General features: G+C 43.0%; 1 protein-coding gene across 1 annotated transcript; it reads right to left on the bottom strand.

The window, feature by feature from the left end:
• Window positions 1–5,748: 5,748 nt before the first annotated feature.
• Window positions 5,749–23,136, bottom strand: LOC142768951 (uncharacterized). The gene is made up of 6 exons (XM_075871572.1): window positions 23,018–23,136; window positions 14,983–15,089; window positions 13,471–13,536; window positions 12,610–12,684; window positions 6,556–6,609; window positions 5,749–5,907 (listed from the first exon to the last, which is right to left on the bottom strand). The coding sequence occupies exons 1-6, from the start codon at window positions 23,127–23,129 to the stop codon at window positions 5,809–5,811; spliced, it is 513 nt and encodes a 170-aa protein (XP_075727687.1). The 5' UTR covers window positions 23,130–23,136; the 3' UTR covers window positions 5,749–5,808.

The raw sequence follows: 23,136 nt of genomic DNA on the forward strand, positions 1-23,136 counted from the left end.
TGATCGGCAATGACGGAGCCCAGCTGTATCACGAATGTTCAAACCACCTGTTGCTCGGATGTAAAGTAGGTCGTGGTAGAAAAAATATCGGCAGTGTTTTTAAATAAGTAAATTAATATAATGTGGTTCGGTGGTGTGTGTGTGATGCGTATTCTGCTCGTTTGTATCCTACGGGCGGCAGTGCCTTTTATCGACCATTTTTGTTTCATTGCCGTATATGTGATACCACCCAAAGAAATTAAACGCCCACCAGGTTGCCGCTAACTAGTTATTACGCTCCCATGAATATATGGAAATAACAATGATCGCAACATACGGGTAAATTCCAAGCAGGGAAGGAGGTATTGTGTCATTGCGAACTGGTCATTATTGTAAAATTCTTTTGCAGCAAAGAGTCTGTTTTGGAGAGCATGACATTAAAAAGCGCTACATAGGGAGGTAAACGCCGAAATGTTTAGATTCTAGTTAATGCATCAAGAAAGAGTATGTCACCAAACTACCTGCTCAAAAGTTGATAACTCAGATGGAGTGAAAAGTGAGTGATAGAGTGCCGAGAATTACTTTGCGTGTATAGGCTCATTGATGATGCGAGTTCTAATTCACAAAACATCGCAGCAGGTGAAGGCGTACTTTTTTTTCTCTTCTCCAATTCATCACAATCAACATATTGTAAGCATAGCAAACCGGCGGTGACGAGGCTTCGGTTTAACGTGATATCGTTAGACAGCTCATGTCGCCGAAATCCCGCCGTCGGCATCGGCACCGTTGGTTGTGAGCGAACAATCGCCCGTGAACGAAAATAGAGAAATAGGCAACAAAAATAATAATGAAAATTTTGGTCTCAATGAGGATCGAACTGAGGCCGTTTGCGTGGCAAGCAGGTGTCCTTCCACAAAGCTACGATGTTACGTGCAGTTTTTTTAAGAAAAAAAACCACTACATAAATTTTATGCGGTGAATAAAGTCTCCTTAACGCATTTTGCTCGACAGGTGCGACGAAAACGAGCCCATTCGGCGATTTGTAGTTGAATTCGGGCGGCACACCAATCAACGTCGAAAAAGGCTGGGATAGTGCAGCCATCACCACTAAAAACACAAAGGAACCTTCAAACAGCTCTTAAAACGGACAACTATGTCTATCTAGCGGAAAGCATATCATACCCTTGATCATGCCTTTCCAGAGACGTTGATCAAGCAAACATCAAACGCTAGATAATGTGCTACCATCTGTGAGACATTGTGAGACTATGGCATCTGAGATGGCGAGCGCCCAGCGTCTATCTTGGAGGCCATGTGACTCTTGCTTTAGAACAAAAACCTGTATATACCATTCGCGCGCACGTGCGCGCTGGTACAATCTACTGTGTGCATGTGTGTGTAACAAAACATATTAATAAGTATGCCCTTAGCGGTTGAAGGGTGCACTAGTACCAGATTTCACTATCGCGTTCAACTCTTAAAGGCGAAGCTTAAGGGTACCCCAATTTATTTGTGCGTGTGTGTGTGTGTGTGTGTGTGTGTGTGTTTCTTTGAATGCATACGCTGATATATGTGAGTATATATATATATGGGTGTGTATAGGCATATATGTAGGTGTATGTACATCTGTAAGCGCATTCGCATGATTTTCTTATTATTCTTTGCTTTTTCACCTAGGCATCTTCTAGTTCAGAGTGCAAGCTGATGGCTGCTTTTGTGTATATGTATATTTCATGTAATAACTTTTTTTCGATTGCATTTTTTTTCGAATGTTTTTTTTTTTCAATTGTGATTTCTATTTAGCAGTACCAATGTGACGCCCAGCGCGAGCAGGACCTCGTCAGGAGGCAAACCACCTCCTTTTGTCCTGACAGCGGGCAATGCAATTGTATTGTAAAAAATTAAATAGGTAAAAATGAATAAAATAAAATTAGTGTTCAAACCATGCCAGCAGCATGTTTCCGTATATATGAAAACAACATATTTCGAAATGTATGTTTTTTTTTCTACAGAGTGAGGTGATAGACGTCAATGAAGCAAAGATAGCTAAACCCGCTAAAATCAATAAAAAACAAGGTAGTTCAAGGCGGAGCTAGAAATATTATTATATAAGAAGCTGTTCGTATTTTAGCATAGCATGTCGTTCACAGTCTCACCTTAAGACAATCGTCGAAGCTCGTGCACTTTCTAGGCAGTCTCCGCATGACCAGAACACGAATATGAATATGTATTGCTAACTCTTGGGGGATATTAAATGCAAAGCATTTGTTACCAAACTTCAGCGAATTTGAGAGTATCTATCTATCTATCTATCTATCTATCTATCTATCGATACCGAAATTGGTATGTCATAACATGACTGTATGTCGAACATCTAGCCATAACATTACAATTATGACAGGTATGCCACGAATGTCCATATTTACATTTCGTGGTCTTACTGCTCTTGCGGTGGTTTCGTTCACATGACATGTTGTAAAACTGGTATCGTATGACATGACTGTATGGCCAACGTAAGCGACAGACACTAACGTAAAAATCATGACATCAATGTCATTTATGTCACGACACGCTCATGTGCACTCGCCGTCGTTTTGCTAGCTTCACATATACGAAATTTGGTATTACGTGACATAAATGAGCGACGAAGGTATGTGACTGCTTCAAACATGATAATCATGATATGCGTGTCATGTTACAGCATGACTACATGCCACACTCATGATGCGCTCGCGGCCTTTTCGTCAGCTTCACGTATACCAAATTTCAAATGTAGTATAATGTCACGTGAATGGATGACGAAGGTATGAGACTGGTGCAAGCATAATAATCATTACAAGCGTGCCATGTAAGCACATAGCAACACACCACGCTCATGATCCACTCGGGATTGTTTCCCTAGCTTTATATATACCAAATTTGATATTACGTGGCGTGAATAGAAGACGAAGGTGAATGACACGTCCACACATAATAAACGTGATATGCGTCTCATGTAAACATGACTACATGCTATGATCATAGCGCTTCCGATGGAGGCGGAAATGCTGTAGGCCCGTGTACTCAGATTTGGGTGCACGTTAAGGAACCCCAGGTGATCGAAATTTCCGCAACCCTCCACTACGGCGTCTCTCATAATCATATGGTGGTTTTGGGACGTTAAACCCCACAAATCAATCATTATGCTCATAGAGCGCTCATGGCCGTTTGCCTAGCTCAAAATATACGAACTTTGGTATCACGTGACTGTAATGGATGACGAAAGTAAATGACACGTCCAAACATGATAATCATGACGTGCGTGTCATGTAAAACATGACTACAAGCCACGCTCATAGCACGGTCATGACCGTTTAGCTAGCTCCACATGTGCAAACTTTGTTTGGTATCACGTGACGTGAATAGACGACGAATGTAAATGACACGTTGAAATTTGATAATCATAACATGGAAGTCATGTGCTACATAATTTCCGTCCACCTCGTAAAATTGTGCAAATAATAAAGTGGCATATCAACATTCCTTGTTCGTGCCATGCATGTCATTGAATCTCACTGTATGCAGAATCTGCTAATTTTGTAGGGGCGAAGCTCCTTCAAGCGGCACCCATTCGTCCCTCGTAGTAGTAGTAGTAGTCGTAGTGTGTAACCAGTCTTACACTTTCACCTGCAAGGTGATTCCGGTGGAAGATTTCTCTTGTGCGTTGTTGAACAATAAAAAATGCACAGCGTGCGCATTAACTAAAAGCCGAATTCTCCTGTCTCTCATTCCCTCTTAGCAGCCATTGGCATGTAGTTTGAGCTACTCGCTGGGTGTAACCTCCTTGGTTTTAGAAAGGCTTAGCAAGCGTTGAGCCGCAGTGTCATGAATACAGTGAACTATTATATACCATAAGCACGAGGTGGTTAAAGGTGGGAAGTAGACACGAAGCGCAAGCCATAAGAAATTGTGCGTGTGCCAATTCTTGTTTAGTCCTTGGAATGTCCGCTGGATGGAGGTGCTTCTATATGGGGAATGTATGATGAAAAGATGCCAGATGGTGGTACTTGAAGTGTTGAATAGATGGACGAACGGACACACAGACAGATGCATGGATGGACGCATGGATGGCTGCCCGGACGGATGGACGCATGGACGGACGCAGGGACGGATGCAGGGACGAACGCACAGACGGACGTGCGTACGCACGAACAGACGCACGGACGGGCGGATGTACGCACGGACGGTCACGCAGACGGACGGATGGACGGACGGAAGCAAGAACGAATAGACGGACAGATTCTTCGCCCCACTCTCCATCATTCACTCCATGGATATGCTGCCATTTTTTATGTATTAAAGTAATGCTGAGTGGCGGAATTTTTTTACACATCGTTTACACAAAGCCTGAAGATTTAGTTGGTTGCACTTGATTTGCACACAATATTGTAGAAGCAGGCTGTGAAGGTTTAGTCATAACTGGGGCATTTATTTTTTTGTTGTTGTTAAATGCTAACACACAGACTTTTAGGAGCAAGAAAAAGTAGCTATAGTTTTAATTTACAACTTTATTTTCTCGGGCAAAGTAAAGAAAAAATTCCACTCTACAGCTACAGCTTAAAAAGCTTACTTATATTTTAATTTATTGTATAACTCACTTGATATGTTAGCACATCATTTCCATCTCAGGCGAAAATCGGGCTTTTCTCTAAGCGAGATTTTCCTACAGCTAACAATGATCTTTAATCTTTCCTTACCCCAGGTGATATTGTTTTCAAAAAAAATAACACTGTCTTCGTTTTTTGCGGCTTTGAGGTGCAGTGATGTGGCAATAATCGAAGCATGAAGTTTTATTTCCAACAAGATTCCTCCCTGCTTTCAATAGGTTCTCTATGGCTTATGGGGAAATAGAAGTGCATTAGAAGTAAATTTTCGTGTGGTTTCTCCGTCACATAACTGAATTTGACATGAGATCCAGAGCCATTTATATTCTGATAGGGGTCGACCATTACGAAATATATTTTCAGAATGTTCTCCTATGCATAAAAAACAGCTAAAAGTATCATAATGAAGTTTACAGATCAGGCAAAATTAGTGGGTGACTGAGTGAATTTTTTAGAACAAACAGCGAGTTTGTAATCCAGCGACACGTGTCCCTCATGCGGACACACAGCGACATTCGCATGTATTCTCTGGGAGTGTAGAAGGGCTCATCCCGAATATACCTCAAACAAGTTGGTAAAGTCCCACAAAAAGCTCACTCCTCGCTGACCGGCAATGGGTCTTCCAGCAGGCCTATGAAGCGGCCGCCCTATTGGTCCCTACGTGGCAGACGTCCGCTACGCGCTAAGGACGTCCTGCAGGACAAAAATAAACTTCTTCCATTTCATATGGCGAGTATACTTTGGTTGCTCAAAAGATTTTCTCAGCTGGCCATGCGCCTATGCATAAATTTTCAAATACAGTCGTCATGCACCTTGAAAACTCAAGTGCAGTTGAACTTAGTTTCTGAATCAAGGAATCACTGTTTTCCCTGTATGTAAAGTTTGTGTCATCTGTTTATGTATACCTAATTAGGATCAAGCTTATTGACATGAATATAACTATTACGTGTTTTAAGGTAGATGCGATTGTAGTAGCGAAAGAGAAATGTTTGGTTCATAAACAGGCATTCACGTGCATTGCAAGTTGTACATCTGTTACAGAAGCGTACACATTAACCAAGCGTTGTGTTTTCAGCGCCAACAGTTTGCTTTATTCTAGGGTCTGAATGATGACAAGAAAACGTAATGAATGTCAAGAGGTGGCTTTTTATTGATTATTGGCTTTTGTTTCAGTGTAGCAGGCTTTTTATCTGTTCGGCACCATGGATGATCTCTTGATGAAGTATCTCATAAGACCCTGGGCCACTGATACATCCATAGGCAACATGTCACCCCTTAGGCAATTCTGGTAAACAGGGGAAAGAGAAAACAAAGTTACAACTTTGGTGCAACGTCGTAGCAGTAAATGTAATAGCAACTATTCACAATGTTATATCAGGTAAGGCTTAGAGGTTCAGGAACACAATATGAATAGTCGAAAACACAAGATTGCGAAGTAGGCAAGTGTACTGTGGCATAGGCAGATTGGTATGAAGAAATAGACTGGACGTTCATGACATGAACGTGTAGATTGGTGCTGCTGATGAGAAGCGGCTCCCATCTGCACGTGAAGACAATTTGCTACCTGCAGGCACCAAACCCGCAACCTTCGAATAACGCATCCAGTGCTCTTCCAGTTATAAGCTGTGGCAGTGGTCATCCTACTGTCCACTTTCTCGCGTAACTCTCTCCATTTAGGATGAACAGATATACCTGGTATATGCATCTGGTATATACCAAAGACACACAATGGACCAGATGTACCAGTGCTTAGAGAATATGCTTACTTAAAAAGTCACTCGCAGCCATACAGCTAAGGGGTTATAGTTTCTAAAGCAGATTTATTCACTGATAAACGCAATACTAAAAATTATCACCAGTGAAAGTAAGACAATTTTTCCTATGTATCTTTGAACATTACTTGTCAATTCAGAGGACAAGTTCATTTGCTTACATTGAAATGCTGCATTATCGAAAAGAACTCATCTTGTGTGAAGTGGAAGGCTTCCTGAAAAACAAAGAACCATAAATTTTTAATAAATCACCATAGCTCTGATGCTCCATTAAATTGCATATAGCACCAAAACTTCTCTAGCTAACTTAAACCTAGTATTTGTGCCCAGCAAAGCCTACTTAATTCTGTACCGAAATTTCTTTACCAGCTCTGTCTCCAAAACATTTATTCACAATTCATTCTGTGGTGTGGCAGCTTAACCGGCTTATTACCAAACAAACATTTTTTTTCCTTTCTCTTGCTTTTAACGTGAAGTCAAGAGAGTGCTTTGCAAAAGGAAAACCAGCGCATGCGTGCTCAAGTGGTTACTTTTGCTCTTTATATTTTTTTCTTTCACTTCGTAGTTTGACGTAAGACGAGTGGTAGCGAGCCGCCTATGCATTCGATGTCTCAAAATAGGGGGACATAATCTCACCAAAAATCAGCAAACAAAATCACATACCTCAAGAAAAGTAATTGGGCATAACGAGCTTGAGATTTATTGCGCAGTGAAAATTGCTTTGCGATGATGGCTGAACAGCCTATTGTGAAACATCGGACACAGTATGATAGGCACAATGTTTTGTGTAAATGGGCTGTGGGCCATTCTCTACCATTCTGAGTACAATTCTGTTTATGTGTGGCAACACCAGGTTTCATTACACGTAACCCGTTCTTCTTGTAGCCACTAGCACCAAGAGGCAAGAATACTTGACTAACCAGACCTTAAGGCATCAAAGCGGCGAAACCGCACGTGCTAACCACACTCGGGCATACTCACTCGTTGCCTTGCTACTTATCATATACCAACGACAGATCAATCTGAAGAAGTTACATTTCCTTTCATCCGAGTGCTAAGATGGTGTGCTTACGAATCACTATTTCCATTTCACAGTGAAGGAAGCTTCGGAAATTTCGCCTTTCTTCTGTGTGTTGAGTACGCGTAGCACGTCCGTTTGATTGAAAAAATGGTTTGAGTACAAACTCGTACAAGTAACGGCGTATAAGTTCAGCTAGATGACGTGCGGCCGGTTAGCGACGATTTCGATTCTCCGGTGGTGATTATTACGCACCACTTGTAAACGTTTTATGTCCCGGCAATCTTGTGGCCATGTTCCATTTACCAAGCTCTAAAATATTTTCTAAAGTATACGAGATAATTTGAAAGGTAAATGAACTATAAACTAGTTTTCATAATTACATTATCATTATTTTCATTGTTAGTGACACTATTACTGTCATCTTGTCTGGTCTACAGGCTCTAAAGCATCATTAAGTGACCTGGTTTTACTACAAGAAAATGATTCGCGATTTATTGAAGGTGTATTCTATAATCAACAAACTACTCTAATATTTCAAAATACAGAACATTAAGAATTTCTAGTTATGCCCCCTTCCTATTCCCCCAGCGTAGGGTAGCAAACCGGGCATGTGCCTGGTTAACCTCCCTGCCTTCCCTCTTGTTGTTTACCCCCCCCCCCTCTAGTTACTACGAATATCAGCTTCTGTCAACTTTCAAATCAGAAATACGCCAAAGAAGTACGCTTTTACGTACATTGGCCGCCTTGCAACCAAATCCTGCCAGTCGAGTCACTCGGTATACGGAAACTTAGCATGTACCACGTCCTCGCACTAATTCTGGATTTGAAACGCTACATTACCGTTTTCCAAATGTGATAAAAAACGCAAATTAACTATTGATTATCTGCGTATATTGTCTAAAGCTGATATGTTGAATTGGATGAGCTGATTGGGCTTTTCATGAATGATGGGTGATTTCGCTTATGGTTACTTAGTTTCAATCGCTCATACATTGCTTTGTTATGAAAAGTCATATGTATTTCAATTTTGCTATTTTATTATTTGCTGTCATGGGTCACATGCGCGTTCTTTTTGTATTGTCGCTTTTCGCTGCCTCTAATACTTCGTGAATATTTTGTGATTTCGGGACAGATTTTTTTTTCACTGGGTGAAGGGCCCAGTCAAGCTGTGACATACAGCCTTTTTTTCTTCGCACCAAACCGCGTATACCATGCGTTTTTCGTGTGTTTGTCACGTGGGTAAATAAATAAACTTAACTCATTATGCCGAAAACCCTTGACATTACTGCCACTCAGTTCTTGTGGTCAAGGTTTGCTGCCTGTTCGTCCATAAAGCTTGATCTGTCTTATGAACGTGCACGTACTTAATCTCCGGCGAAACACTTTGCACAGGCGATTAAGAGGAGGGTCTTAACCATGTAGTCCCCATTCTGTGTTGACCACCCTTTAGTTCGCTTAAAGGAGCACTGACATCAAATTTCAAGATTGAAATGTGCCCATCATTCGATCGCTTGGTATGCATAGCCAAGTCTTCTTGGTCTTCTTGGCCAAATTTGAACGGCATCCGTAGTGTGTAAATTATTTTTATTCGATGTCAAACAGCATAGAGAAGCTAAGGAGAAAAAAACAGAAAATATATTGCCCTGCGACAAAGACACTAGGGCTACGTGTTCGGTGTGATACATTCCACAAATACCATCCTGAGTGAAGATGCCCTAGTAGGGATGACGTGTACGAGTCGAGTGTTCTTATCGTGGCGCCGACTGGCACTAAAACACAGAAACGCACTCGCTCATCGCGTCTGATCGTCGTCGCACTGGTTTGAACGATTTTGGGAAATTATCAAGATAAACAGCACCGTTAAAAGCACGGCGAAAGAAAAGATCATGATTAAACGTGTGCTTGTCGGTCGGCATGTCGGGGAATCGTTGCGAGTTGCAGGTGAGTTGCAGTCGTCTAGTTCAAAGCACCGAAAAAGTGCAATGAGGGTGTGTTTTCATATCACGTATGTGTTACACATCAAGATGACCACAAGCTGTCAAAAGTGGAAGAGCGTATAGTCAGATATCATCGCTAACAAAAAACACGCAGGTATCGTCAAATTTTAGTTCATCTGTAAACTTTTCGTCCACGTAAACGTGGTAATACCGTGTTAACCGCGAGAGGCTGGATAGGTGGGGTCATCTGGAGGCGCAAAAAGTACCTGGCAAGCAGGAAACGTATTCTATTTCTCCGCTGATGCTCATTTTCGATAGCTGTATTGCATTAACCCCTCTGCGTTTACCTGAATGCTTTGAACGCAAAAACACACCAATACAGCTGAGACACTCGAGTGAACATTGCTGAAGCGTGCATACTTGGGCACCTCTGCAGGGCTGCTTGGAACGGCGTCCATTTCGGAATCACTGTTCTGCAAAAGGTCGGTCGAAGCAAAAATATTCACAATGTCGCGAATCGCGGGGATTCCAAGCTCCAGATTATCGTATCTAACCCGAGTAGACACTTTGGGCGGCGACGACAGCAATGCAGATGACAAGGCATGACTGAATGTGTCCGCCTAGCAGACGAAATGTTCACGGAGCAGCTGAGCATAACGCCACTCTTTTCTGTGGAGAAGTGGTCAGCTGTGGCGTGATGTGGTGGTGACCGTGAGGTAGCGCCACTGCTGGTGCTCCCAGCGCCAAAAATGGCGGGATAGCTGGTCGTTTCAAATAGTGCTAGATACCAGTGATATAAATCAATAAAAGTCATAGTTATTCATCCTTCAGTTGCGTTTTAAGTCGCGAATCGGTGCTACGGGGTCTATAGCCACTCGCTGGCGCAAAAATCTTGCCATGAGTAAATCTGATATCAGCGCTCTTTTAAGCTTTAGCGGACCAGTGTCATGAGTGTCCAATTTTTGTGGCACATACGAGCGCTCATTTGTCAGAAGCGTGAAAACTTGGGCGAGTTGGTAGGGCATGAGTGAATGTACGAACAGCGCAACTTAAAAGTAGTTAAAATGTAACTACTTTTACGTTGCGCTATTCGTATATGCGATGCTATAAATCTGATGCGCGAGAGAAAGAGTTCACGGAGACATAAGCAAAGGGCTAAAGATAGAGAGAGGAAAACAAGAAACACAAAGAAAAAAAAACTGATAAATAATTGGTGAGGCGGAGTTGACCCCACGTCCGCACGATCGGAAGGATAGCGTTGCAATCAATCGACTATCCAGGCAGATTAGCTGGGCATAGAATAGCTTTGTATAGTATAGCATAGTTTATAGCGAGGGTATAGTATATAACTTGCGACATTCTAATAGCACGTCCGATGCTCCATCCAAGTGAGCTACCGCGGCGGCCATCACTACATCCATTTTATGGGGTAAATATATGCATTTAACGTGGGAGCGCCAATCAGCGCTGCCGATTGCCATGACCACTTTCCTTCACTTTTCATTCCACACATTTACACAATCATAACATCCCCTAAACTTATTTTTGTTGGCATTATTGTCTGTTAGTCCTAATAAATATTGTGTCTTACCAAGAAAAATGAGCCCTTAAAATTTCGATGTCACAGTCACTGCGAGGGTTTCGTTTTGGTAAACTTGGTGCTTTCCGACAGTAAACAATTGATTATTGGTCAACTGTCAGCTAATGTTAACATCACATGCTACGTTGTGCCAACAGTCGGAAAGGATTGTTCTATGCTCGCATCCCCCTCCCCCCGGTCCGTCCACCATAGCACCGCTACACAACAGAGAGACCCTGCTCCGCACGGTCGGTGTTCTCGGCACGAACGTGCAGTGAACTCTCATGTAGCCACCACATCTAGCGGTGATAACTGTTGTTGAAATAAGGTCATTTTAGATGTTGTCTTACATTGAGCTTTCACCTTGACATAAACTGTTATTTGACTTTAGTGTCCTTTTAGGCCCGCAGGCTTTCTCACTACTGTGACAAACTCTATGCTTGAGCCGCTGTGTTGACAAATTCTTCTAATGTGCTTGAGCACGAGCTCGAATGGAGGCGAAGCAGAAAACGAAGGTTCGAAGCATTCGCCATGAACACTGTGTAAATGCTATAGTTTACTTCAATGTAAAATATATTTATTGCCCCTCTCAATTGGAGTGCTATATTGCACAACACGCTGTAGGTATTCGCGAACTCACATCGCTACATAGTCTTTCGCTTAAGCTTTTTTACCGACGTTGTAACAACAACGTGCGAGCCGTGTGGACCGAGGCACGTAACCAAGGTGCCACAGACGCCGGCGTGATCTTAGCTGAGCTTTAGGGTACACGGAACAGCGAATTTTCTGCGTTATTACATAGAAGAGTATTGATATTGTTAAGAAATTCCGGCAGATCCCACGCACTGGGCGAATTTATTTCAAGCGAAGGAGTCAGTGAGTAGCAGCCTATGCTGCGTTTTGGGGCTTTTAGGTGAAGCTTAGGAACTGCGTTAAAATCCTTGCAAGAATTAAGTAGTGGCGTGTACATCTTGATCTTAACAGACACGACTACTGCAATTACATGTAGATGGTAGCTCGTCGTCATGCCCGTGATGCTAGTATTGACGTTATAGTGACGACCTGAATTTCATCGAAACATAGTGCAAGCAGCGTTAGTTGGCGCAATCCTGCTTGGGCTAGCAGATCTGGACTATAATTTGTTGCTAAACGTTAAAGCCCATGCACGGTATTAGGAATTGACAACGAGAAAACTGAAAAATGGCGCTTCGTGTAAACATGACGACTTCGTGGTCCTTCAAACCCGTATGGTGAAATTCACGATATGCCCTCTTTCACCGCGGTAATGTAATGCTGTGCATATTGTTTGCCTGTGGCATGAAGTGCCAAAAAACCTTCGAGACAGCCAGTCGTAGAAGCCCCACTGTGGCGTGAAAGCTATTACAACACGTTGCGAAGTGGAAGCTATTAATTGGTGCACCAACCAGAGGATGTGGTGCACCTCCTTACGTCTGACACGTTTCAGAAATTTATAATGTAGTATTTGCTTGTGTCCTGACCTGCATCTGTCCGTGTTTGCGCGCTTTTTATAGTGTTCTGCTGCGCGAAACAAACTCACCAAAGTCAGTGCTCTTAAGCTGTATACCATTAGACTACACACAGGCTCACAGTGCTAATCGGGTGCACTGATAATATATCCACGCAAGTGTAGACCAGCGGTAGACAAAGGTTTACTTACAGGCTTTAAGATGTAAAGTGCTCGCATGCCTCTCACAAGGCACTCTCGTACTCCTTGTCTGAAGGTTAGATCGCTCTGCGCAGAAATAATCCAATGGACAGTTTGATGTAAAGATTGATTTTGTTCTTCTGCCATTTTTACACGAAAGTGTTTTACACCGTGGTCCAGAGTGCTTATGGAGGGGTTAGAGGGACGATTATTACATCTATTGGGAAAAACAAAGAACATTGCTTTCACCTTCCAGTGGTTTTCGGCGAATGCGTAATTAACCCTGCGAGTTTTATTATTGTGAAACAGTCACTGATTCGCCACAGATGTTGAAGTGCAAAAGCTGCGCAACACTCATTTAACTATCACGCCGCAGTTCTTCGCAGAATTTCGTACCATTAAGAAGACCTATATTATGACGTGGCGACTGTGACTGGCTCAGGCTGAGACCTTGAGGGCAGTTTACGGGAGAGGATGCTGCAGGAACAATGCTTTTAGTGCATCGTACGCCTATCGCACAAGTCTTGAAGGTCCAGCAACAAGCTTAAACTACCTGATCCAATGCTGTAATAATATTAAATTCTATTAAAGATGTAATACTTTGCTTTCATATCTCTTAAATTTATACAGAACTTACTGCATAAGCAATCTTTTTGATATACACGAAAAATCGCACACCGGGCCGCCAAATCAATGCTACCTTACGAAGATTTTTATTATATAAAGGTGACTCACAAGAACTCTCTGTTGAGTTGCTTAAAACGTCAGTTCTCGTAATAATGAACAGTGCACTTCAATATTACAATGTCTAAATGATCTCTCAAAAAGGTGCTTGAATATCAGTACTTCTCTGCGTGAATATTCATATTTCACCTTCCTCCTTTTGTGTTCATTGTGAGCATAGCACAGGCTTAAGCCCAGGCAACCCTTTTCTGAAACCTGCAACAGACATAAAAAAACTGAACGTCCACAAATGTAGACAAAGTTTTTTGTTCAATTTCAGCACTCAATAATAAGGTAAATTACAGCTCTGATGCTGGCAGCTGCCTTCTAACTAGGGCTTTTTAACCTGTAAACTACAGGCCTTACGTACGTAATATGGATCAGAGTAGTCTGGCGAAAGTTTTCAACGTGATCGCAGTTGGCAGTTTGTGTAATTGAAAATGATTGATAGATTGATTGATATTTGGGGTTCAACGTCCCAAAACCATCATATTACTATGAGAGATGCCAAGACGCCTCCGGAAATTTGAACCGCCTGGGGTCCTTTAACGTGCACCAGAATCTGAGCACACGGGCCCACAACATCTCTGCCTCCATGAGAAATGCAGCCGCCGCAGCCGAGATTCATTCCCGTCACCTGCGGGTCAGAGTACCATAGCGTCATAGAAAATGCGGCACCGGTGTCGGTGGCATTGACAGTCAGCGAGGAATACCTATGGATGCTAAGAATATGTCAGGGATCCAACTGAAGTATAACCCAGGCCTTCAGGGTGGCGGTCGAATGTTCTATTATGAAGATGTGCCACTGCAGGAAACATACTTAGGAAAAGCACATCTACAGATGTTGCATCGCTCAAAGAGCAACGTTAACAGACGCGATTTGTGGGGTGGACACGTAGGATCGCTCCAGGCAGCACACGCGTGAATAGCATAACGAGCACGTCAATTAATGCTGTCTATGCATTGCAAAGGGCTACAGCAATTCATAATAATCATTTTATCATTTAAGTCATCAAGTCAGCCACATACGTGTCACGTATTGCCTTACAGGCGCGTGTTGCGTACGTCACTTGCAACGTTAGATTATAGCATATAGTAGGCACTGAGCAAATGAAGCAGATACTTGGACTGGATCAATTGGTTGGGATGCATGTCCGTTGAACAGCAGCACAAAACACAGAACCAGCAAATATATGAAACACTGGACACTGTTACAACGCTGTGTATGTCTTCTCTTCCCTCATATTAGTTTTTAAGTTGTTGTTCACTCAGAGAACAACTATACTTAGGGTAGGAGCCCTACGACAGTGGTTTAACATGGCCACTGCGGTTTTCTCACTTCTGCACAGACATTCTTTCTATAACGGCACGGTTGATGTTTTCTTAAGAGATCTGAAACATACGGCAAGTGAATAAGAAAGTGACGTGAGCAGACCATCATAACATTAGCGCATTTCACTCTTACAGGTGTCGCATGAGAGTGATCCAAGGTTCCACGGATGGTGGGAACCTTTTGGATCGATGGAATGCTCCGAATTTGTCGCTCATATACTAAAGTTTAGTTTCAATGTTGCGAGAATGTTGCGAGAGAAACAACTTCTACAGGTGCACAATAGACGTGAGTTGGCTCAGCGCCACCTGGGTAGAACATCGGGAGCCTACCTGTTTGAGCTTGGCTGTTGTCCAAGGATAGCCCAAAATAATATCTTTTCCACACTTTTGAACATACCTGCTGGCAAAAGCCGCGCCCCGAGATGCCGTGAGAAGGCCTGTTGAAGAAATTAATTTAGTTATGAAGCCCGCGTATGCTCTTGTTGTTTTTTTGTTTAGACACTACACAAATTCTGATCTCACCCATTCTAAGTTTGTTTCCGCAACTTCTGGTTCGGTATAACTTCACTCTGTTTTCGCACAGCAAAGGCGCACGTGAAGAGCTGCTGCGTTTAGTTCAATATTTTCAGCTGGCACTTCGCTCAGCGAGTCAATGGCAGTAGAAACTGCGACACAATAAGCAACTGAACGGGTGCTAAAGGAGAGGCAGTTTTCGAATGGGATCAACTCAGGTCAGGTCACATCACATCAGGTCCGGTAAGGCCACATTATTTCTGTAAAACGCCTTTCAGGGGTGTTAAGTAACAGATTGAGAACGCTATTTAACATAACATCTATAGTTAACACGATAGAGCTTTGTAAAAAGGTTGACGCACTGCGTGAACCAAGGGGGAATGTTAATGAAGGGCTTTGTGAAAGGCTGATAAATTATTTTGCTAAATCGAGCAAACAAACACACTTTACAACTGAGCGTAAGAACTGGTGAATATACAGGGTGTGCTAGGTAACTTTAGCCAGAGTTCCAAGATATGCCGGCACACGCAATTACGACGCGACCAAATGCATGTTGCTCACCGTTTCCTGGAGTTTGTCAGACTATTTTTGGTGTTCTCAAGTATTGTTTAAATATATATGTTTAATTAACTAACTTTGCAAGAAACGAAGATAGAAAAAAAGAAATTCAATGAGAAAGGTGTACATTGGTTTGCAAAACGTGTAATTAGACAGTTTTGAAAATTATATCTCTTGGGTATTAGTGTTTTTCTGCTAATTGAAAATGCCTGCAAAATGCAAAAAAATACTACGTGACAAACCCGCTCGTGCACCAGTGCGCACAATGATTCTAGTGCACCCTAGCATTCCGTGTACGAACGACCACAGCATTTTCTCCAATGTGCTGTCTCGGAACGGTCGCAACGATGATGGTGATTTTATCATGAACACGTTTTGCTATCGGCCAGAAAAAGTATAACCGCTGTGACTGCTTATCGCTGTCATGAACCGTTGCGAGGGAAGCGTGTCATTCGTACGCGGAACGTTAGGGAGCACTAGAATCATCGTGCGCACCAACGCGCAAGCGGATTTGTCACGTGGTTTTTTGTACTTCGTGGGCATTTGTAATTAGCAGAAAAACACTAATACTTGTGTGTGTGTGTGTGTGTGTGTGTGTGTGTGTGTGTGTGTGTGTGTGTGTGTGTGTGTGTGTGTGTTTGTGTGTGTGTGTGTGTGTGTGTGTGTGTGTGCAACAGCTTGGAAGTCACTGCGCATGCGCGAGGCCTGAAGAGATCTTGAGTTTTGCGTTGTGCACGCATTGAGCGGGCGAGTGAACTTTTCACCATCGCTTCCACGTTCTTTGTCACCACGTTCAGTGAATACCGCCTTTGCCTTTTAAACGTTTGTTCGTTGTTATTTGGGGTGCCTATCTTGTTTACCGTGTTATGATGAGGCACAGCATTGGGTGGGGAGGGAGGGGGGGATACTTGAGGTTAATAACGTCGAGTTGGGGTTCTTCAACGTGCACCTAAATATATGCACATAGGCCTTCCTTGCATCTATCACTTATAAAATGTGGCTGCCGTGCCTGCGAAGGACTTTCAACTTAACAGTGTGATTTATAGATTTGAAAGAAAACTGTCGAGTCGAGAAAAACTTTTACTAGGACGATACATACGAATACTTCCCGGGGCACTCATTTTCTCTCAATCTAGGAACAGATATAAAACTGTGACTGCGCAGGTCAATCGCACCTTGTCTGAAAACATTGTCACCATAAACTTTAGCCATATGTAACATGTCATGGATAAATAATGTGATTTCGAACTCATTATAAGGAAAATGTGGCCCTTTACTGAGTGCAGTACTACCGCAGGCTGTTATGCGGAAAAAGAAAAAGATTGGCCCCGTATATGCATGTTCCACTGCAAATGTTCTCGAAAGTCTTGCGTGTGTAGAGAGTGAACAAAAGGTTTATTCGATGTTCTGCACGAAAAAGTCGGTGAATTGTATTTTGGAAGTGCTGCGTTAGAGAGACTCGACAAACTGGTAGGTGTCCTGTGGTCTCAATCCGTGCAGCGAAGGTGAACGAGTGCATCGAGGCATGCTATATCCCTGTCACACGAAAAAATTTTAATGTCATTTTAGTCCAATGACATTTGACACATCAAATGACATTAGGGGACGTGTGTTGCTACACGGGAAAATATAATGCTATTTGTAAATGATGGAAATCGCGATGTCGCTAAGACGGGACTGATCAAAAAACGGTCGCAACGTGTGTAAGAAATATATTATGTATACTAAAGAGTATAAAAAATGTTTCCACGTGAATGAAATTGAGGATGAAAAGTTAACATACAGTTTTTTTTTAATGTCTGAAGAAAAGCTCCTCGCTCATACGAAGTCGAGGCGAAACTGGAGCCACTATCACTTTTGAGATCACGTGGTAAACGTTCAATATGGCTGACAAAGTGGAGTGCGAGGAAGCCGCTGCAACTTCTCGTACTGATCGGATAAGAAGCGTAAAGCCCCGCGTTGCGTTTAACGCGTCTCAGCTCTCCTTGGTGGTCCTCCCATAATCTTATCAGAGTGAAAGTTTCAGATTCTGTCCAACGGCATCTTTCTTTCGACGTAGGCTGCGTGTCGCTATCCACCTACGTTGACGAGATGGGAGACATAGGTTCTGCGAGTCAGCTGTGGGCTGACAGCGGCGAGGTTAGCGTAAACACTTAGCACATGGCCAACATGGCCAGCGACGCTTTTGGGAATGTCGCTGTGAACGAGAATATTCAATTTTTTTTTCTAATGGATCGGTTGAATTGCATGCAGAAAAATTGAACAGTACTCAAAAATAAAACCATGAAAATACTTGTTTTCATTCACTAACACTTTCATATATAATATGTTCACGGCCCTCTTCCGGCGAGAGTACACCTTTGCGACGAAAACTAATTCGAATGAGTTTGGCTAGCTCACTCGTTTTCTGAAATCATTTTCTTTTAATGACATTGGACGTCCCCGTGTGACATCCAACTATTGTCAATAAATGTAAATGTGATTGGGTTCAAATGACATCAAACTTTCTCGTGTGACAGGGGTATTAGACAGGAGCGCTATCTGACACTTATCTTCGAAAACGAAGGAAGGCGTGCGCGCCCATGGAGAAAGATGCGCGCCTGTCTCGGAGGCGATAAGGTGTAGATCGTATAAAGCGACGGGCAGGTGCCACCACCGTGGCGTTTTAGCAAAGCCTTGGAAACACTTGCCTTTTTGAGCCTAGTGTTGCACTGTAAGCGCAGCGTGAATAACGCTACAATCCTTATATTTACTTATTTGTGCCTTCTCAGTATAAAGACACACATACAAAATATCGACGTGTTGTTATGGCACCTCAGATATGCGCAATAATTGCTCTCTAATTGACAATCGCACAAGTATGAACGCTGAAACTTGAGCATTATCGGTGGGCACTGCGGATGGGGTTGGCCGTTCAAGGTATCACTTGATGCCGTTTGAAGTTTCGCTACGGCGGACAAACAGAAAAATGTACAGGCTGCTTGGCGTTGCAGACGTAATCCATGTGCTAACCCTGAGGTTCTACGCTTTGCGAAAAGCTCACTTCTCAACCCGTCGAGTCGACTAGGAACTCCGGCTGCCAGATCCTTACGCACTGCGTTGCCGCCGAGACGTGATCAATCAGTTTTCCTAGATCACTTTGCCAACATGGCTCGTACGACAATGTCATCACATCGCGGTACCACCGAGACAGCCGCAATGTTAAGTAGGCTCCCTCAACTTTCATCTGAAGTAGCTGAACAACTTTGCACAAGTCCGTCAGCTGACGAAGTGAAAGAGGCACTGTCTTCCATGAAACGTGGCTCGGCCCCCGGGCCGGACGTGTTGCCTGTTAAGATTTATTTAACGTTTTGGGACGACATTGGTGATCTCTTCACCTCTGTTATTTGCCGCTGTTTTGAGAACTTTGATTTCCCTGATAGCTTTCGCCATGGTCGAATTGTTTTAATACCTAAACATGACCCATCGTTGGTTCGCCCAGAGGAGAGGAGACCAATAACGCTCCTCAACGTTGATTACAAAACTTTCGCGGCAGTTATCACTCGGCGTTTGAGAAGCCTGATGCCCTCCTTAATAGGTCATCATCAGGCGTGCTGTATTCCTGGAAGAGAAATCCACAGTCTCTCCTTTGTTACGCGTGATATAGTTGCGTACACGTTAACAAGATCAGCTCGGGGACTCTTGGTTTCACTTGACCAGGAAAAGGCATTCGATCGCCTCGAACATAGCTTTATATTTAGCGTAATGGCAGCATTTGGCTTCTCGCAAAACTTCGTTGAGCTTCTCAGAAACGCATACCGAAATATACGCAGCCGGGTGTCTCTTGATGGTTTAGAGAGTGCGCCATTTCCTGTTTCCCGTGGTGTTCGCCAGGGGTGTCCTTTATCCCCTGCACTTTTTGTGCTCAGCCTCGAACCATTCCTTCAATCGCTAATCGCTGATCCTTACGTTAGAGGCCTTCCTCTTCCAGGTAGTGGTACCGTGACGGTGACAGCATTTGCTGATGACATCACGTTGTATTTGAAGAATGAGGACAGTTTATCTCGTAGCCTACGACTTTTTGCTACGTATCGCATGATTTCAGGTGCTGCGTTAAATTTTTCAAAATGTCGATATTTTTTCATTGGCTCCCCAGACGCCAGCCTGTCCCTTTTTTGGTATTCAAAAAAGTGACTCCATTAGCATTCGGAGGCTTGATTATACATACTACGGAATATCAGCCTCCTTATGGAATTCAGTAGTCGAAGATGTAAAAAAAAACACGTCTGGGAAGCACAAGATTATGATTTACCGATGCTCGAAAGATGGTATTTAGCACAGACGGTGTTTTGCGGCAATGCATAGTACATATCTCATGTCTTACAGCCCCCATTACGAATCACCAGGTCGTTGCAATCCCTCATTGGCTCCTTTTTCTGGTCAGGTGGAACAGAGCTGGTTTGCCGAGCAGCTCTTGGGCAACCGAGAAACTGCGGTGGATTCGCATTCCCATCCGTCTCTGTTCGCTGCCGGCTGCTTGCCCTAGGATTCTTACTTCGGTTGTTGCATAGTGATCAGTGCCCTGCGCGTGATCTTGCCTGCTATTTCTTAGGCACCAAGTTACGCTATTTACTACCGGATGCACGGCTTAATTCAGCACCGCAAACACTTAACGTGCCTGCATTTTACTCAACGGCAGTAGCATTTCATCGACACGCGCAGCAAGTTTGTCCCGATGTGGACATTCTCGAAAGCCGCATTGTAGATACAACGGCGGCTCTTTTGCTTCCTCTGGTTCCTTCAGCCCATCTAGCACGATCGAGGCATGTTTCGTGGAGCGCTATAACGGCATCGTTTTTGCCTGGTCACCTCCATGACTTTATGTGGCGTCTTGGAAGAAAAGTACTCCCAACACGGGACAGACTGGAGAAGTGGGGCATGGTCCCATCTTTCATGTGTCCTAACTGCCCGTTAGAGGAGTCTAACCAGCATATGCTGCAGCAATGTGTCATTGCAAAGGTGTTTTGGAAGTCAGTTAACACTAGTTTTCGTGGCTTAGGTGTTAATCGCTTGTAACATCTGGTCGCTGCTCGCGTAGTCGCTTTGCACGCCTTCTAATAGCTGCGGGAGCTTTTTGTTTGTGGCGTAATAGATGCGAAGCTGTTGCGGCAAGTCATCATCGTCGTGCTCTCTTTCCGATTCTGGAACGCCTCTACTCTGAACTTTTATCGTTTCTGCCAGAGGAATTGTTCTTCCTTGGGGAGGAAGAATTTCTGCGACAATGGTCGTGCCGCTTTCTGTCCTGTAGTTGACAGACGCGTTCGATTAGTCTTCCACCTCGCCTGGTTCCTATAGCCAGGTCACCTGTCAATGTCTGATTAGTACATGTAGTCAGTATGTGTTTACTATTTCTAGGTGTTTGTGTATGTCCCATATGAGTGTGAGCTCTTCTATACATGCACTTCATTCTAACGGTGTAAGTTATGTCTGTTATGAATTTTGATACCTGTTGTACATATTTTCTAACATCTTCCCCAAGTCTTGTAAATTCTGTACATATATCATCATGTACATTGTCCATATTGTGATTAGTGTATGTATGTAGTGTATGTAGGTATTAGTACCATGAACTACGGACATCCTATGGACTTGGACACTTTTGTTTAAATGTGTAATGTATGTTGTACTTTGTCTTTTGTTTGTTATTGTGCCTGTCATACAGACGCTCGTTCCTTAGGTTTGTTGCGTGTTATGATAGAATAAACTTTTTCTAAACACAAATGTACAGACAGACCAAAATTTTTATGTTGAAATACCCCAAGAAAGACTATCATCTTTAAAAACCGATGGTGGCAGCTTCGCAGTACCGATGAACCTGCAAGAAGCGCAAAGCTCGATAGCTTTCCTCGTCCCTGTTTATTTTTCTTTCTTTTGTTCTATTTTTATCGTGTCTCTTGTATTTGTTTTGCTCTTCTGCCCGTGTTCTCTTCGATTGTTTTGCTCTTTCTTTTTTCGTCCCTATTTCTTTTTTCTTTCTCGCTCTTTCATCTTATTCTTGTTCTGTTTCTTTCTCTCTCTTTTCTCTGCTTTCTTTTCTATCTTCCTCTGTTACGCATCCTTTACTTTTCTTTCGTTCTCTCTGCGTAATGTATTGTGGTTTTTTTTTCATGTCGCTTAATATTTATCTGCGTTTTGCTACGTTTTTTCTTTACTTTTGTATCTTTGTATTTCTTTATTTCTTTTATTTGCTTTTATTCATCTGCTTGTATTTTTTTCAGCCTTTTTTCCTCTATATTTTTCTTTGTCCTTCTATTTGACTTTTCTACTTCTTGCTATCTCGCTCTCTCTCGTTGTTTCACGCACTTCACATGCTCCACTTCACCAAGCACGGTTTTCATTCAACGCTCATGCTTGCTGTATTCTATAATATTTCTTGATCAATTCCTGTGGTTCATTACTTGTGGTTTTTTGAGGACACCAAAGTGTTTAGACTAGCCGAGACAGATTCAAGGTTATAAGCTTCTGGCATACTTTTATAAAGTAGGTGCGCTCTTTAGGTGCGAAGCAGCTTTTGCTAGGGGCTGTGTCTATCCCTCGGCGACTATCCGCCCCCCCCCCCGTGCGCATGCGCTAACTCTCCCACTCTCCTCGCGGGAGCGCGAGGAGGTGCTATGTGGTGGGATGGAGGAGGTGGCAGAGCGTTGCCTCCGATTCATTTGCCCTCTCCCGTTTATCTCTCTTCCACAGCTATACGCTTGTATATAATGCTGCTTGTAATCACTTCGATTCGCTCTCCTAGCAGCGCTGGGTGTTCACTTTGCGGCACATACACGGTAAACGACTTTTAACATTAAGCTCCTTGCAATATGTTTTATATGATATTAACTGTCACCATCTAACGATATACTTTTTTGGGGGGGGGGGGGAAGGGAATCGTAGCTCATAACCGGGGACTGATATGTTCTGCACTTTCGCTACTATTAAACGTTCACCTACTCACATTCCTTGCACTTTTGAAAAACGTGTTATGTATATATATATATATATATATATATATATATATATATATATATATATATATCTGTTGTTTTATAGAAGTACCACATCAAAATTGGTAAAAGTGTTGATCCCGTTACATAAATTTTTCGGATGCCCTCGCAACCCAGTACAGCAATATTCCAGAGCTGTAACAACAATTCCAACGCTGTGACATCATGTCGCCTTTATCCACGTACCCTTTGATAACATAGTTGCTTACGCTAACCACGTTTTTGCTCATACGTCACCACGTCACAAGATTAAAAGAGGTACTTACCTGGTGTTTTCCCGCATAACTGAAATTTACCGCACAACAGCTTTTGCAGAACCGAGCTCAACACGATAAGCATACGCAGTAAAAGAGCCCTTCGCATCGTGGCCTTTCTCATTGATCTA

This window comes from Rhipicephalus microplus, chromosome 1 (assembly GCF_043290135.1).
Source record: "Rhipicephalus microplus isolate Deutch F79 chromosome 1, USDA_Rmic, whole genome shotgun sequence".
Taxonomy (NCBI): Eukaryota; Metazoa; Arthropoda; class Arachnida; order Ixodida; family Ixodidae; genus Rhipicephalus; species Rhipicephalus microplus.

Excerpts from the sequence above, each read along its gene's own strand:
- LOC142768951 (XM_075871572.1), bottom strand. The coding sequence starts at position 23,129 with ATGAGAAAGGCCACGATGCGAAGGGCTCTTTTACTGCGTATGCTTATC. Across the intron at positions 15,090-23,017 it reads GTTATGCGGGAAAACACCAG|GCCTTCTCACGGCATCTCGG; the intron begins GTAAGTACCTCT and ends TTTCTTCAACAG. Across the intron at positions 5,908-6,555 it reads CGATAATGCAGCATTTCAAT|AATTGCCTAAGGGGTGACAT; the intron begins GTAAGCAAATGA and ends CCTGTTTACCAG.